Source organism: Castor canadensis, chromosome 15, assembly GCF_047511655.1.
Source record: "Castor canadensis chromosome 15, mCasCan1.hap1v2, whole genome shotgun sequence".
In the NCBI taxonomy this organism is placed as follows: Eukaryota; Metazoa; Chordata; class Mammalia; order Rodentia; family Castoridae; genus Castor; species Castor canadensis.
Genome location: NC_133400.1, coordinates 82,040,514 through 82,055,721, shown reverse-complemented (window position 1 = coordinate 82,055,721; position 15,208 = coordinate 82,040,514). Strand labels below are relative to the sequence as shown.

The following is a 15,208-nucleotide window of genomic DNA, read 5'->3' as shown; positions in this document are numbered from 1 at the left end:
TGGGTCACTCACAAGCATCAGCCCAGCACCAGGGGGAGGGACTCACACTGCTGTCTGCTTTTCAATTTCTCTTTCACTGATTTGAGTTTGAGGGCCAGAGGCACCTTCTTATCTAAAGGAAAATGGAAGGTTGTGGGGGAGAAGAACTATCTACGTCATAATTGGGGTACCCCCAGAAAACCTCTTTTTTGTTTTGCAGTATATAGGACTGAATCAGAGCTTTACATTTGTTAGGCAAGAGCTCTATCATTTGAGCCTCTCCACGAGTCCTTTTTTGTGTTGGGTATTTTCAAGACAGGGTCTCATGAACTATTTGCCAAGGCTGGCTTCGAACCTTGATCCTCCTGATCTCTGCTTCCTGAGTAGCTAGGATTACAGGTGTGAGCCACCAGTGCCTGGCTCATACCTTTTGACTTTCTTGGTTTGTTTTTAGATAGGGTCTTGTTAACTTTGCTTGGGCTGCCCTTGCACCATCATCTTCCTATTTTCCCCTCCTAAGTAACTTGGATTTTAGGCATGAGCTACCATAACTGACCCCAGAAAACCTCCTATAAGTAGGATCCACACAGGGTACTACGATGGCTGTTATTTTCCCTAAGCCCAATGGTGGAGATGGGATTTTCTTCTACAAGATCCATGAAGACCCAGTGGAACAGACTCAGCTATCAAAACTTATTTCTTCCAGTTCAGTTCAAATTCACTTTCTATTACAGAATAGGTCTAACTCTCCCAGTTCGGAGTTCAAACTAGGACTTGCTCATTTTGGATATTTGATGGCTGGCTTGATCCTAAATTATACTTTCTAAATATATTCTGGGACTCAGCTGGGCTATGACATGTGATAACATCAAGACACAGAAAAAAATATTTTTCAGAGGCAAAACAACCAAACAAAAGAGGTTTTTCTTTAGATAGATCTTAGGAAAGCTACAACCCCCAAATGCTGGCTTGACATAGGCGATCAATGTATCATACTGAAATCTCCTCTCTTTTTAAAATATTTTTATTTTTTCCCTTTTAAAATTCTTTTTGTATTGGGAGTACTTGCAATTAACATTTACCAAAGTTCTTACAATATATCATAATTGAATTCACTCCTTCCACCATTCTCCTTTGTCCTCCCTCCCCCATTCCCGGAATAGTTTCATCAGGTCTCATTTTTCCATTTTCAAACATTAGTACATAATATTCCCATCATATTCACCCTCCTGCACCCTTTCCTTATATCCTCCCCCTCCAACTGGTGCCAACCTCCAGACAGGACCTGTTTTACCTTCCTGTTCTCCATTTTTTTTAAAAGATATTTTTGTTTGCATAAGATAGCTATACAGAGTTTCACTGTGATATTTCCATGTATATGATACATATACATGCATGTATTCTAACCTGAATTTAGCTTTATTTTTATTATTTATTTATGTATCTTTTTTGTGATACTGGAGATTAAACCGAGGGCCTCAGACATGTGTTCTATCAGTTAAGCCATGTTCCCAGCCCTTTTGTGTTTCTTTTGCTTTTGAGACAGGGTCTCCTTACCTTCACCCAGGCTGACCTCCAACTCACAAGCCTCCCTGGCTCTGCCTTCCCAGCTGCTGGGATTGCAGGAGGGCAACCACTACTTGACTATATATATTTTTTAAAGTCAAGGGTGATTGGATAGACAAGATCTAAGCTCTGTTTCTCTGACCAGTGATTGAAGGTGGGGGTGGGTTTAATTTAAAATTGAACACTATGTTTCTGTGGTGCTGCAGAGGACCATCCACGGCTGTCTTAGTTGTCATAGTCTTCGCCCCATTGGTCCTCATCACACTTTCTAGCAGTTCTGTCCAACACTGAGCAGAGATGAGTGAAGCCTGTCTGGAGAGTGCCTCCCTTCTCCTGTCTGCATTATTTCCCTTCCTTCACTGTGCTCTTTTCTGTACCCCACTTGCACCTACTTTTGTAAAACTATTGACCAAGGTACTTCTTGCCCTCAAGAGACTAGCTTGTTGCTACTCTTCTTTGCTGGTTCCCTCTCACAGGACTAGTTTCTAAGTTTTGGAGTGGCCTTCGGTCCAGAACTCTGATGTGTCCTTGTGTCTATTCACAAACATTCGCAGGCAATATCACAGGGCCCTATGACTTTCAACCATCCTCAGGGATGGACAGGTAAATGTTAAACTATCAACTCTCTAGGGGAGCAAAAGCCCTGATTTGTATGTTTGCCAGTTTCCGTGGTGTAATTCTCCCTCCGTGGGCCATTTCAAGTTACCCACGTGAAGTCACACAACTGAATGTGGAGTTGGGAAGAGACACACATTGTCCTGTACAAGCCAGTTCCCACACACCCCTACCATTCACAGCAGGCCTCCAGTCCAGACCTCACACCTAAACACAAAACTTAGGCTTTCAACATCCTACTAAATATCTCTGTTTGAATGTTTACTCATCACCTCGGTTTAATGCATTGGAGACAGGACTCTTCATCTCCCCTGCCCATACCTCCACCCCCAACCAGCTTTTCTTGCTGTGGCTCCCACCTTAAGTAAGTGTCAACTCCATTCTGCAGTTGCTCTGGAGCCATCCCTGACTCCCATCTTTCACACCCAACCCATCAGCTCTGCCTTCCAGATAAATCCAGAATCCATTCACTTCTCAGCACCTTCAGGGTCCCCTCTGTCACCTAGATTATTGCACTTATCACCTTTTGAGTCCTTTACCTCCCCCTGATTTCTCTGTTAACAAAGTGGCTGCAAGATCAGAGAATGGTATCCTTTCCCCCAAACCAGCTTATCTTTTCAGGTTTCTCTCAGAGTAAAACCCAGAGGTCCTCACATCACCCAGGTGACCCCACATCATCTGGGCTCCTAATGCTTCTCGGGTCCTTCTCCTCATCAACAGCCTCCACCACCTTATCTCTTCTCCAGCTGCCCCTTGCCACTCCTCAGATACAGCAAGTAAGCATTGCAACTGGCGTACTTGCTGGTTCTTCTCCTGGGATGTCCTTCCCTGCAATGGCTGTGTGGGCCCTTACTCCCTGTATGTTTCTCCTTAAAAATCATCTTGTGTGTCAGGTGTGGTGGTGCAGATCTGTAATCTCAGCTACCCAGAAGGTGGAAGTAGGAGAATTGCAGCTCGAGGTGTGGTAGAAGCGCTCACATAGCAAATGCAAGGCCCTGAGTTCAATCCCCAGTACTGCCAAACAAAAAAATCATCTTGTATTTGCCAGTTCCATGGTGTCACAGAGAGTCACCTTACTCCTCTATTTCCTCCTTCCACCCACCCACTTCTACTTCCTCCTTCCTCCGATCTATTTTCCTTTAGAGTCCTTCTCGCCACTTAGCATGTTATCTGTTCATGAAAGCCGAGACTTGACTGTATATGGGCCTAAAAAGCTGCCTAGCATGCAGTAGGTGTAAGCAAAAATCTGTGGAATGAATAAAGAAGGTCTCAGGTCCCACAGATGTCTGTATTCTGAGCTTGATTTTGTTTGGTTGGACCGGGGCCACATTTCTGCGATCATTATATTTCTTAGACTTACTGGCTTTCCCTATCAATGTTCTAATAGAAAGATTGGAGGACCATTTGGAAGCAACCTGTCCATGTGGAATTGTGACCTTGGAGTTATTGAGAAAAGACAGAAAGTAACAGGGGACAATGATTTGAGACATATTTATGGACTATCAGAAAATACCCCCACATGAGATCTGATTGGAAAGGAAAAAGACACCCCCACACTCACAGGTATTAAATGTGTAGTAAGAGTTCAAGTTTTGCTCATGAGCAAGTTCTCTACTGAGAAGAGTCACTTTGTTAGGCCTGAAGATGACATGGATATTCATCAGTGTAAGGACAGCAGGCACAGTGTGACCGTACCCCTTAGTGACAAGTCCATTTTATTATTTAAATTATTATTTATCATGGAAGGGCTGTGTTTATGCGAGCATTCACTTTATTCATCTATTCAATATTCACTCCAATGAGCATTTACTTATGCTACCTAGGTGCCTGACTCAACTCTAGGTTCTGGGACTTAGTAGAAAAACTAACCAAGTCATTTGAAGAAGTTAGTTCTTGCAAGACTGACCAGCAAGAGCAGACAAAAAGAAAAAAAACCTGAAAATCCACAGATGTGGTTAATCCACTCCCAGATTCAAGAACAAAATCCATGGCCCAATTTCTTTTATATTATCTTATATTTCCTAAGATAATATTGTTCTCTGAGGTTCATTGATGAATTAATCCAAACAAAAGTGAATCATTTTCAACTATGTGGCCAAAGAAATTTGCATATTATATGTGGACAGTATTCCCAATGCTAGAGCAATTTCTAAGAAACCTGGTTTTAAATCACTTATAAAAGGTGTTCAGGGAGGGCACAATTGATTTCGTGAACATGCCAGCAATATGGCGGACTGAAACACGCCCAGAGTGCTTTGTCTGGGCTTCTCTGAAGAAAAGCAACATGCAGGAATAGCTGAGTTGGATCATGTGCTTCTGATCATCAACTGTCTAGAAAGAAGTCTTGACTCTACGACTTCAGAAGGCTGCATGTAACTCTGCAAGAGTAGCTGCAAAGTGGAGGTCACTCATAGCATATCCCAGGAATATGGAACCAACCCTCAAGGAGGTTAAATGGTTTTTACCCTGTTGAAAATGGCCATTTTGACCACGACTTCCAATATGAGTCACCCATTTCTTCCTCTTTCATGGGAAGACACCAGAAATTATAAGAACCAGCTAATTTTCATAAGGTAGCTTTTCACCCCAATGGTGGGTCTTGTCAGTCATGTCACCTTGGGTAATATGATTGGGTTTTCAATGTTGGCTGCTCGGCAGTCACAAGGGATTTAAACACTGATGCCTGAATCCCATCCCCAGAGATCTTGAGTGGGATACACGGAGTTTTCCAAACTGCTCAATTCTGGTTATTAACTTCTCAATTTTGGCTTTAACTTCTTGGTTTTAATGCAAAACCAAGGTTAAAAGGCATCCTTTTAGACAAGTCATGGCATTTGACCCAGGGGAATCCTAAGAAGGAATCAGGACTTGGGAAAAAGTAGTCCCAAAAGGGACTGCCACCCAGTTTTACACTCAGTCTCCCAGCCACCACATGGGGCAAGGTTCTGATTCTCCGGCAGTCCTGCCCACGTGAACAGAGACCTCCCATCCTGCTTTCTACACCAGCATGAGGACTGCAAACTCTGAAATGGAACCAGTAAGGACAGCCTGTCATTCCCAGCAGCAAGCCAGTTTGCATATCCTTCTGCCCAAGATGAGGAGTTCCTGGCTTAAGGTGACATAAACTGCTGCTAGAAATAAAACGACTTTTGGTTGACCAAGTTTAGGGTCACCTAAAATTGCATCCAAATACAGTCACTAATCAACAGAGAGAAAAATGGCCTTCCTTGCATTCTGTGAAGCAGAGGTTTGGATTCTCTGATAGTCTCCAATCTTGTTCTCCAGAGAGGTGTGTATTTATAGAAGGATCAAAACCATACCCAGGATGAGAGCGGTGGATAATAACACGTGTCTGTACAGTGCTCTGTCTCAACAGTGCTTGTCTGTCTGCTTCCCATGGTAATAAATATCTCCTACAGCCGTCTGCTGTGTGTGTTTTTGGTAACGTCTCGCACTTCCCTGTGTGAACCACATTGAAAATCTAAGCCCCACTCACTCGAATATAGAGACGCTGTTGTATTCTGTGTTCTTAAGTTATGCGGCTTAGCAGCTGTGATAATGTAACAGTTTGCAAAATAATACACTGGCAATATGTCAACCTGGAATAACACATCCGATAATGAATGATGTGGTCACAAAGGGGCTTAATTTATGCTGTGTTAAAAATACTGCTCCAGAAATAGCACACCATTGCAGTCTTTCCAGGACAAAAAAAATAAATAAAGACCCCTTCACCTCAAATATTCAAGTAATTGTAGTAAAAGAGAGTGCTTTCTTGTTGCCTTTCTTCCCCCTCAATAAAACCGTCAAATTTATACTACTTTGTGAAGAGACTTATAATTTGAGTCTGGTTGGTTGATCACACTGAAAAGGATATGGTACAGACTTCGAGTGCAGAACACGTTAAGGGGAAAGCGTTGGTTTTTCGGTTTGTAGTAACATACAAGAGGGAACGCATTTCCCACAAACCGTGATGATGCGTGCAGGAATTTAGCTTGGGAACTGAGGCTGTTCCTGTGCATGTCTTAATTCTGATCCTCTTCCCGAATTCTCTCATCGAGGGAAGTTAATGGCGTAAGAGCCTCCAGATTTCATTTGTGTTTATATCTACTGAACTTTATCGCACTTTTGTAATGAATCACTGGCCAAGAGGAGCTGGGCACAAGGTGGATCAGCAGTCTCAAGGTAGTGTGATCGTGTGTAAGAGAAATGCAATGCATTCTGGGATCTCACAGGACGAGCACTTACTCAGGCTTGGTGAGGGGCAGGGGTTCCGGACAGACTTTGATAGGATGCTACTATCATATTTCCTAGTTAAAGGATGCAACTAGGAAATTAAGGGGGCGGTGGGAGGGGACAGCAAGTGTCAGGCAGAGGGAAGCATGTGCAAAGGCCCTGAGGCAGGAGAGAGCATGGTGCTTTGGGGGAACAGCAAACACAATCATGTGTGGTTGGAGTATGGCCCACTCAGGGTCAGGTGAGGCGAGAGAGGAGGCTGAAGGGTTAGCAGGTTCTGGTTGCAATGAGGCATTTGTACTAACCTGAGACACAGAATCACTGAAATATTTTAAGTAGGCAAGTGATCTGATCACCCTTTTTTTTAGGAAGATTGCAGTGACTGTAGCATAGGGCACGGACTTGGTGGTGGCGGGGATGCAAGACCGGCAACCTTGGTGAGAAGATGATACACAGGTGAAAGATGACAGTGGTCTAAGTCAGGAATGGGAGAGATGGCCAGAACTGGAATGACAGTGCATGGTGGCCACTGGGGGAAGATAGCGGGAAGAGAGGGGCAGGAGGGGACAGAAATGCCACTAGCAATATTTTTATCAACAACAGACTGCATATATGACATTCCATAAGAGCATGACAGCTGAAAAATTCTTCCTGGGAGGGACACCATAGCCATCAACATGGCTCAGCCATGTGTTACTCCCGTGTAAACAAACCTACTGTGCAAACTGTCGTATAAACGCACAGCACATACACTGCGTACAGGGCACAACATTTGGGGTAGTGTTAATAGAAGAGTTTGCGGTTGTTTTATGCATCGACTATACTTTGCTTTCAAGTATACTCTGTGTACTTATTAAAAACTAGTTTATTGTAAGACAGCAGGCTGGGATATGCATGCCAGGATACACATCTCCTGCTGTCACTTCTCCTGGTTGCATTGATTTTGTGCAGCAGGGCACGGCACACATGTACGTGCCATGCACCATATATGCACCACAGAGCCCAGGAGTGTCGCAGGTCGTAACATCTAGGTGTCCATCAGCACGCTCTACGATGTTCACACACAACGAAATTGCCTGGCTCCACGCCTCTCAGAACATGTTCCCCTTGTTAAGTGGCACAGGACTAGGACTGTATTTGCAGGTGGTGGAGGAAGGGAGCAGGATGGTGGAGGAGATGAGTCCCGTTTTGGACCTGTTGGGTGTGAGGTAGGGAGACCATCAAGCAGACAGGGCTGCCCAGTTTTCCCTCGGGTCTGTGGGTCTGGACTTTACAGGGAAATCTGTGAGACATGAGGGTCAAAATAAAAGCAGAAAACTGCACTCACTTCAAGAGAGGATGACACAGCTGGGAGACCAGTGGGGACTGCTGAAGCACTGCAACTTGGGAAGTCCTTGGGGACAGGGTCTCAGGGTATGAAGACACACACTCCCGGCTTTGTTGAGCACACACCAGAGCAGAGGACACGGGCACAACCCAGCAGATTCTACCTGCATCTACAGTCACACACTGAAACCATGTTAGGTGGGCCGTGTGAAAGAAAGGCTGGCTCACCTGTTCTCAGGTTCTGGATCTGTGAAGGTAACCTCCAGCATTAAGCCATTTCCTTTTACTGCTAAGAAAATCCTGCCCCCACCCCAAGGCAAACTCCCAGCAAAAAATTGCACATTTTCTCCTTTGTTAGCTCATTTATATATTCTCTTTTTACGTGCTATTTGAACTTTTCATGAAATTCATGTTTCCTTAACCTCTAGGATAAAAACACCTGCTTTAAAAGGAAGGAACATGGAGATGACTATGGGCTTAAGAAGGCTGAGTTACTTGGCATTTGTGAGCAATAAGCATGAAACACTGTTCCCCATGCATTGTATAGAATATCGAGAGTCGAAATGGGTGTGGTAGTACATACCTGTAATCCCAGCTGCTTAGGAGTTACAGACAGGTGGATCAAATGTTCAAGATCAGCCCAGTAAAGTTAGCGAAACCCTATCTCAAGACAAAATAAAAACAAAAGGGCTGGGGGCGGGGGTGTGAGCATAGCTCAAGTGGTGGAGTGCTTGCCTAGCATGTGTGAGGCCCTGGCTTCAACTCCCAGCACCACAAAAATAAATGAATAAATAAATAAATAAGGGAGTCCAAGGAATGTTATCACCACAAAATGCTATTACAAATACAAGCCAAGCGTTCTTCCACACAAAAACGGGGGACCTTGAACATATGCCTGTCATTACTGATTACATGTTACGGCTGGCAAAGGTTGGGTTAAGTCCTTACGAAGGTTCTCGCTAATCCTTAACTACTCCATCACGGGGTAGAGAGGCACAGGAGTAACTGGAGCTAAAGAACGTCTGAATGGCTTTTGCTGCAGTCACACAATTAGTAGGTGTTGGTTCTTGGGACAGAGTGGATCCAAACCCCGCCCTATGGATCCTCCTTGCGACTTTCCATTACGGGTGAAAGAAGCTGTCCTAATTACTGATTGCGTCTCCGTGCTGGCATCTATTGCTCGGGACTGTTTCATTCCTACCTGGCACGCCAAATCTCTCCTCTCACACCAAACTCGGTGTCTTATAGTTCTGCTAGTTTCTCCTACCCTGCCTCGCACAGTGAGGGGCTCATGGAAGCCTGTGAAACAATTGGAGCAAGAACCAAGGTGAGTCTCCCAGCTGTGTGTGTTTTGGGAATCAGGATTTGAGGGAAGTCTAAAAAGCATTTGGGCTGGGGTTGTGACCTGAGCAGTAGAGCACCTGCTTTGCAAGTGTGAAGCCCTGAGTTCAAATCCCCAATCCCACCCAAAACAAAAATGCATGTTGCAATTTCATTCTTTCACCTTAACTTCTGGGCAGTTGGGAAACAGAAGAAGAAATTGTTGAATCCCGGACATCTAAGGGCACAGGTGGGCAACCCTAGACATTGTGTTATACTTTTTGGTACCAGCCCCATAGCACTCCTGACTTTGGTATTCTTCTCCATGTCGTTTCATGTGAAGTCCCGGTGACAGGTGGTTGTATCTCCTTTCTCAGAGCTGGGTGTCATGTCATGGGGCCACCATAGACCAAAGGGAATGGAACATGTCCTGATGGTAAGGATAGGCAATACTGGGTCCCTGGATTTGGGTTCTGCCTTTCTGCTGACTGAGTGACCCTGGACAGACATGAGAGCTCCTGTGCCTTGGTTTCCCTGCTCACACAGCACAAGGGAAATAGGCCTCATTCCCTGGGCCTCATTAGCTGCTCCCGACGGTAAAGTGAGATACATTGGAGCCCAGGTGTTCTAGAACTGGGACCATCATTCCACAGGCATTGTGAACAACAGAAACCAAGCAAGCCTCGGGGACCCTCCAGTACGCTGCTGCCTTTAATTTAGAGAGTCTCACGGAGAGAGGACGGGTCCTCAGGTCTGCCCTGAGAGCAGGGACAATTCTTAGCTCTCCAGCCCTGATTTCATACAAATATCCCATTCCCATTCAGCGCCATGTCACAGAGCCTTCATCCACAGTGTAAGGTGTGTGACCAGCTGTGACAGGAAACCATATATTCTAACTACATGCCCACCCACTGTAGTGGGGGGGCAGTGGCAGGTCTGTAGGGGATGCCCAGGGATGTGCAGGATCTCGAAGACCCAGCTCCTAAGGCCTGTGAACCACAGGTGTGTGCTGGGCTCCAGGGCAGGATGCAGGCCTGTGGGTTCAGCCACAGTGCTGTCTCTAAACAGGTGTGACAGCAGACATGTGGGATGTGTATTCCTGTACATAGGCTTTCTTAAACTGGTAAACAGTGAATAACAAACAGTAGCTGACCATCTCATTGATGCAATCACGCAGGACTTAGTTAACACCCATGTGGAGATTTAAACAGTGTACATAGAGGCTGTCAGGTGACTGGATTTATTGTGCTTCCCTGCAGGGTAACCCTCTGCTCAATACTGATATGTTGCCCATGGCACACAATTCATATTTCCTTCTGAGTGTTTGTATTCATATGTATATGTATACATATATTTTGTTTTGGTGGTACTGGGGTTTGAACTACACCTCCCATGTAGCTGGGATTACAGACTTGTACGGCCACACCTACTTATTTGTGAAGATGGGGGTCTAACTTTTTGCTCAGCTGGTCTCCCACTCTCCACTCCTCAAATACCTGTGATTACAGGTGTTATCCATACTACCTGGCCCAAGAAATATCTTAATAACAGAATATGTTACAAAGATTTAGTTACACAGAGGCCAAAGCGTTTTCACCATTCAATAGTCACCTGATAAATTTGTAAATTTTGCTATAACTGGTGTTTCTGTGCTCCACAGCTATAAAAGGGAGCACACAGTAGGCATTTAATACATATTAGTTGATATCCTTGATACTGAGCACAGAGTATTTTTCAAAATCAAGACTGACACATAACGGGAATAGGAAGTGAAGTTTTTTTTTTTTTTTTAAATTCAAATGGCAGAAAAAAGTGTAACTTATCAGCATCAGGAAATCAACCTGGCCTGAATATTCTAGAAAGCCCCTCCTACATTTAACCCTTTCATCAGGTTTTCTTTAAATTTAAAAATCACTTAGTAATAAGAACACCAAAGGGAAAAAGACTCTCGAGTTCAAGTCATTCCGCTTCATAAGCTGCGACAGGTCACTCCTCTGTCTCGCTTTTTGTGCTGCTGTTTGCTTTATCAGGTCTTGGGCTCCCCCTTACCCTAAGGCGTCTCTGTGGACATCACCAGTTCTTTGAGGGCTTGCCAGGATCCGAACAGGGACTTCGGGGGTGTCTGAGAGCCACAGAACCATTCCACACCAGGTGGGTGAAGGTGGTTTCCACACATTGAGCCAAACATCCCACAACAGCCCCCCATCCGCCTCCCTCACTCAGGAGAAGAAGGATGAGTCCTTGTCACTTATACCATCTTGTTTGCCAGGGGCTACTGTACACTTAAACATGCGTTAGGAAATTAACCGAGTAATTTCCCTGCAAGTCCATACTGTTACAAACAAACGAACCAGCCCAAAGCCAAAGCCATGCATTTGAAACACCAGCGACGGGGACGAAGCCCTTTTAACCGACTGGCTGCATAACTGAACTCACTGAAGTCCCAAAGCTTCTTAACACTGTCCCCATCACTGTCACACCTCTGCAGCCCGGCTGCACTCATGAGTGTGTTTCAAAAACCACAGAAGAAATCAGGCCCTGACATTTCTCACAAACTCTCCTGTCCTTCATACCCCCCAAATTCCCCTCAAGTTTCATCTCTATGAGCCCCAATCTGTGGCCGACAAAAATATCTCTATCTCTATTATTATATGTTCAGTGAAAAGAAATCGCAGATGTAATGTGGCATTCTCTGTACAGCCCCAGGACCCCAGATCGCTCAGAAACGCATCCGTAAAGGGAGTAACGTAGTACACAAGGACATCTACGTGTCCCTTTCCTTGGAGCAATCGCCCAGTGGGACACCGGCCGCCATATAGCTTACCCTCTCCACGCTGCATCTCCTCAGAGATCCATAGGGTATTTTCAGTAAGAGTCTTTGGGGTCTGCTCGGAGCCACAGCAGCCTGAACCACCATGGTGAACAGCTGTGTCTGTGTGGGTGTGTGTGTCCAGCAAAGCCAGAGATGGAGGTGGCCCCAAAGTAAGCTATGATCTTCTAGAGGGTTCCCAAATATCAAATAGCAGGAAGAGTTTTCCTTTCGACCCTGTGAGTCAAGATGTGGTTTGTCAGGAGGTGGGGGATGGGGAGAAAGCAAAACAGCCCAAGTTCTGTGACTTCAGCCAGCTCCAAAAGGCATCTCCGGCTTCCTCTGGCTGTCCCTGCGCGCTGGCTGGGTGAGCCTGCTGTCCCAGGAGTGGGCAAGTGGCGCTTCTGGGGAGAATGATCCAGAAATGTCAACTCTGCTTCCCGGGGCTGCAGACGGTAACCAGGTCAGTTGTCTAACCAAAGCTCCATCAGACGTAGTATTCATTGCACCACGTGACTCCAGAGCCCCTGGGCTGTACAGTGGGTCACATGCTTACCTTACAGGGACTGTTGAGAACATCCCCATCTGGAGTAGAGATTAATGTGAAATCCTCCATTCTGATTTCACTCTCTTCTGAACACAGGAAAAATATTTGAAGACCAGTGACAACGCATGGGGGAGCTGGGGGGGGGAGGGGAGGAGGAGAGTGTCTTTCCAGTCATAAATTATTTCTAGGAAACCGAGCATCAGACATGTATATCTGCTTTTTATCCTCCTGTTTCCCAATGCATAGAAAATAAATGTGTGCAGATAACTAACTACGTGAAGGCAGTCCACAAAGAGAGCGTGGAGGAAAGGAGGAAAAAGGTTTGCATCACAGGGTTCGGATGGCTCAAATCAAATCCAACTGTCTTGCAAACAGATTATGCCGTGGAGCATTTAATTTTATGTGTGCCAGTAAAGGCGACAAGTCATGTTTGACTTCACCAGGCTTTGAGAGTAGCTCAGATCTGTCAATTCTTTTCTAATCATTGTGTAATTCCAGGTCAGACAGTCTTCTCAGACGGGTTGTGCAAATGGTCTAAAATTTGCACTTTTCTGTAATGCTTTGTAAGTGACACAGTGCTCACCCGTCACTCTACCTCCTTAAATTGACTTATTTCCATAGTAGAGAAAATTACTATAATGGGAAAAAAACAAGGAAAGGGCTTCCTTCCAGGATCTGAGGGGTTTTTTTTGTTTTGTTTTTTGTTTTTGGCTTCTTTTTAACATATTTCTACATACATTGCTTCTTCCTTCTGGGTTTTAGGAAAGGAACGGCCAGTTGCTTCCTTTGCAGCGATCTCATGCCTTGTGTGCTTTGGGAACTAGCATTTATTTCTTCTCCACAGACCAGAGCTTAGTTTATTGAAAATGATGGAAAAGAAAGTTCTGTTTATTCAAACCAATCTTAGTAGGAAGTGGGGGTGGGGCGCGAAGGGATGAAGAGGAGTTTTACACTACGAGAAAAGGAATCAGGAAAAAGACACTCGGGGAAAGGGGCACTGGGGTGGTGAGGGTGGCCGGCTGGGACCTGGGCAGGGTCCTCCCAAGCAGACACTCACTAAGAGGCAGTTAAAGAAAGCATCAAGTCCACGTGGGAAATTCCAAATCTACAACAATCGGGCTTTGTTCATAATTGGTTCCATGTGTGGAGCTGGAGTCAGCCAGAGGGTGAGAGGGAAGGAGAGACAGGGAAAGACAGAGCCCCTGAGACGTGGCCCACAGTGTCATTGGAGAGGTGGCTTGTGTTACCTCTTCTGTTCCTCTTTCTTGCTTCCTGTCTACACTGCCTACTTCCAAAGTATTGAGGGATGGGGAGGAATAGATCTGGAACAATACCCAACTATGTAACTAAATCAGTAGCTTCTCTTTTTGTAACCCGCACTTGACTGTGTCACAGTTTTTACAAAGGACAGGGACATTTTCAGAACACTTATCTGTCACGAGCCTTGGAACTGTGTCCATCCATCTCTCTCTGAGAGGGAGCAGCAGGGTGGATCATGGAAGAGTCACTGTCTTTCCTCTGACCCAGGCCAGGCAAAGCCCCTGAGAGCCAAATTTGTTTATAGTTCACTAAAAGCAACTTCCTGCTTCCCAGGGGTATTAATGAGCATTTCACCGACGAGCTTAAGGCTTCATGGTATAATTCAAATCATGAGGGACGCTTTGATGAACGAAGTGCAAATAAAACAAAAACACATGCGTTTGATTAAGGTTAGACTACATAGAGAAGAGAATGTTAATGGAAACAAAAATAACCCTGGGCCAGACTCCCACACATCTGAGTCCCACACATTCCACCCCTTCCCCAGGGTGGCAGGAGCAGGTCATTTTTCATGTCAGTCCTAGAGTCTCCTTGAGAATGGAGCTCTTGACAGTCCAGAGCAAGTGCCTGCCTCCTCGGAGTCATTTGAAGCCTCTCCAAGGTTGGCTCGTCCAAAAGTATCTTTCTGATTATCTTGCTGTAGAGTTTTGAGATTTACACATTGAAAATTAATTACTGAACCTAAAGTATTTACTTAGGTCTGGCATTTGTTTTCATTGTTAGAACACAAACATAGTTCCCAGGAGGGGACAAGCACTCATACCTTAGCTGATATGACCACTTTATTGGTGGTGAAGGAATGAATATTCCCGAAGGCAGTTGCCAGGCAACCTGTTGGGAGGTTACCAAAGGCTTTCTCATTGAAAGAAATATTCTCCATGTTTCATTGAAAGAAACATTCTCCATGTTTTATAGGTGAAGAAACTGGGGCTCAGAGACATTTAATAAGTTGACCAAGAAGGCACAGCTAGTCACATCAGAGCTAAGATGCAAACCAGAGTCAATTTGTGTGATTTGTCTATTCTACTCTCGCCTGTCACAGAGCCTGTCCTCAGTTTATAGCAGATTCAAAATCCAGAAAAGATAGCCACCCACTGGACTCAGCAGGGAAAGGGGAAACTGTCATTGAAGAGGAGAGGTTATGGGTCCTGGGGAGGGTTTTAGAGCGAGCAGTTCTGGACTCTTTGAAGCTGCTGATGTGCTGAAGCAGAGCACAGGTGACAGAAGAGCTAAGCCACCCAGAACAGCTGGGGAGGCAGAGCAATGCCCATCCCAGGGGCTTAGGGAGGAGCTAGGTTGTCAGAGTCCAGGGTTAGGGTTGTGGAGTAGAGGCTGGACCTCGCAGACCTACGTGGGGGGTTCAGACAGCTGGAGCCATCAGCAAGGCTGTGGGAGAAGGGGGAAGGAAGAGGAATCTGGCCAGGTGCCAGGGAGCAGAGGAAAGTGCCACATGGGCAGGCAGGTAGCTTTGAGCATAAATGGGCACAGGA

At 45.4% G+C, this 15,208-nt stretch overlaps 1 protein-coding gene across 8 annotated transcripts in view; it reads right to left on the bottom strand.

The window, feature by feature from the left end:
* The window catches only part of Frmd4a (FERM domain containing 4A), a 601,438-nt gene that overhangs the window by 286,456 nt on the left and 299,774 nt on the right, over window positions 1-15,208 (bottom strand). For 2 of the 8 annotated variants that reach the window (XM_074056629.1, XM_074056627.1), the window contains exon 1: window positions 11,867-12,118. The exons of the other annotated variants lie outside the window; for them this stretch is intronic. In XM_074056629.1, the coding sequence (XP_073912730.1) occupies window positions 11,867-11,959 (93 nt within the window). In that variant the 5' untranslated portion in view covers window positions 11,960-12,118. Of the gene's footprint in view, window positions 1-11,866; window positions 12,119-15,208 lie in introns of those variants that run through there. 8 annotated transcript variants of the gene reach the window in all.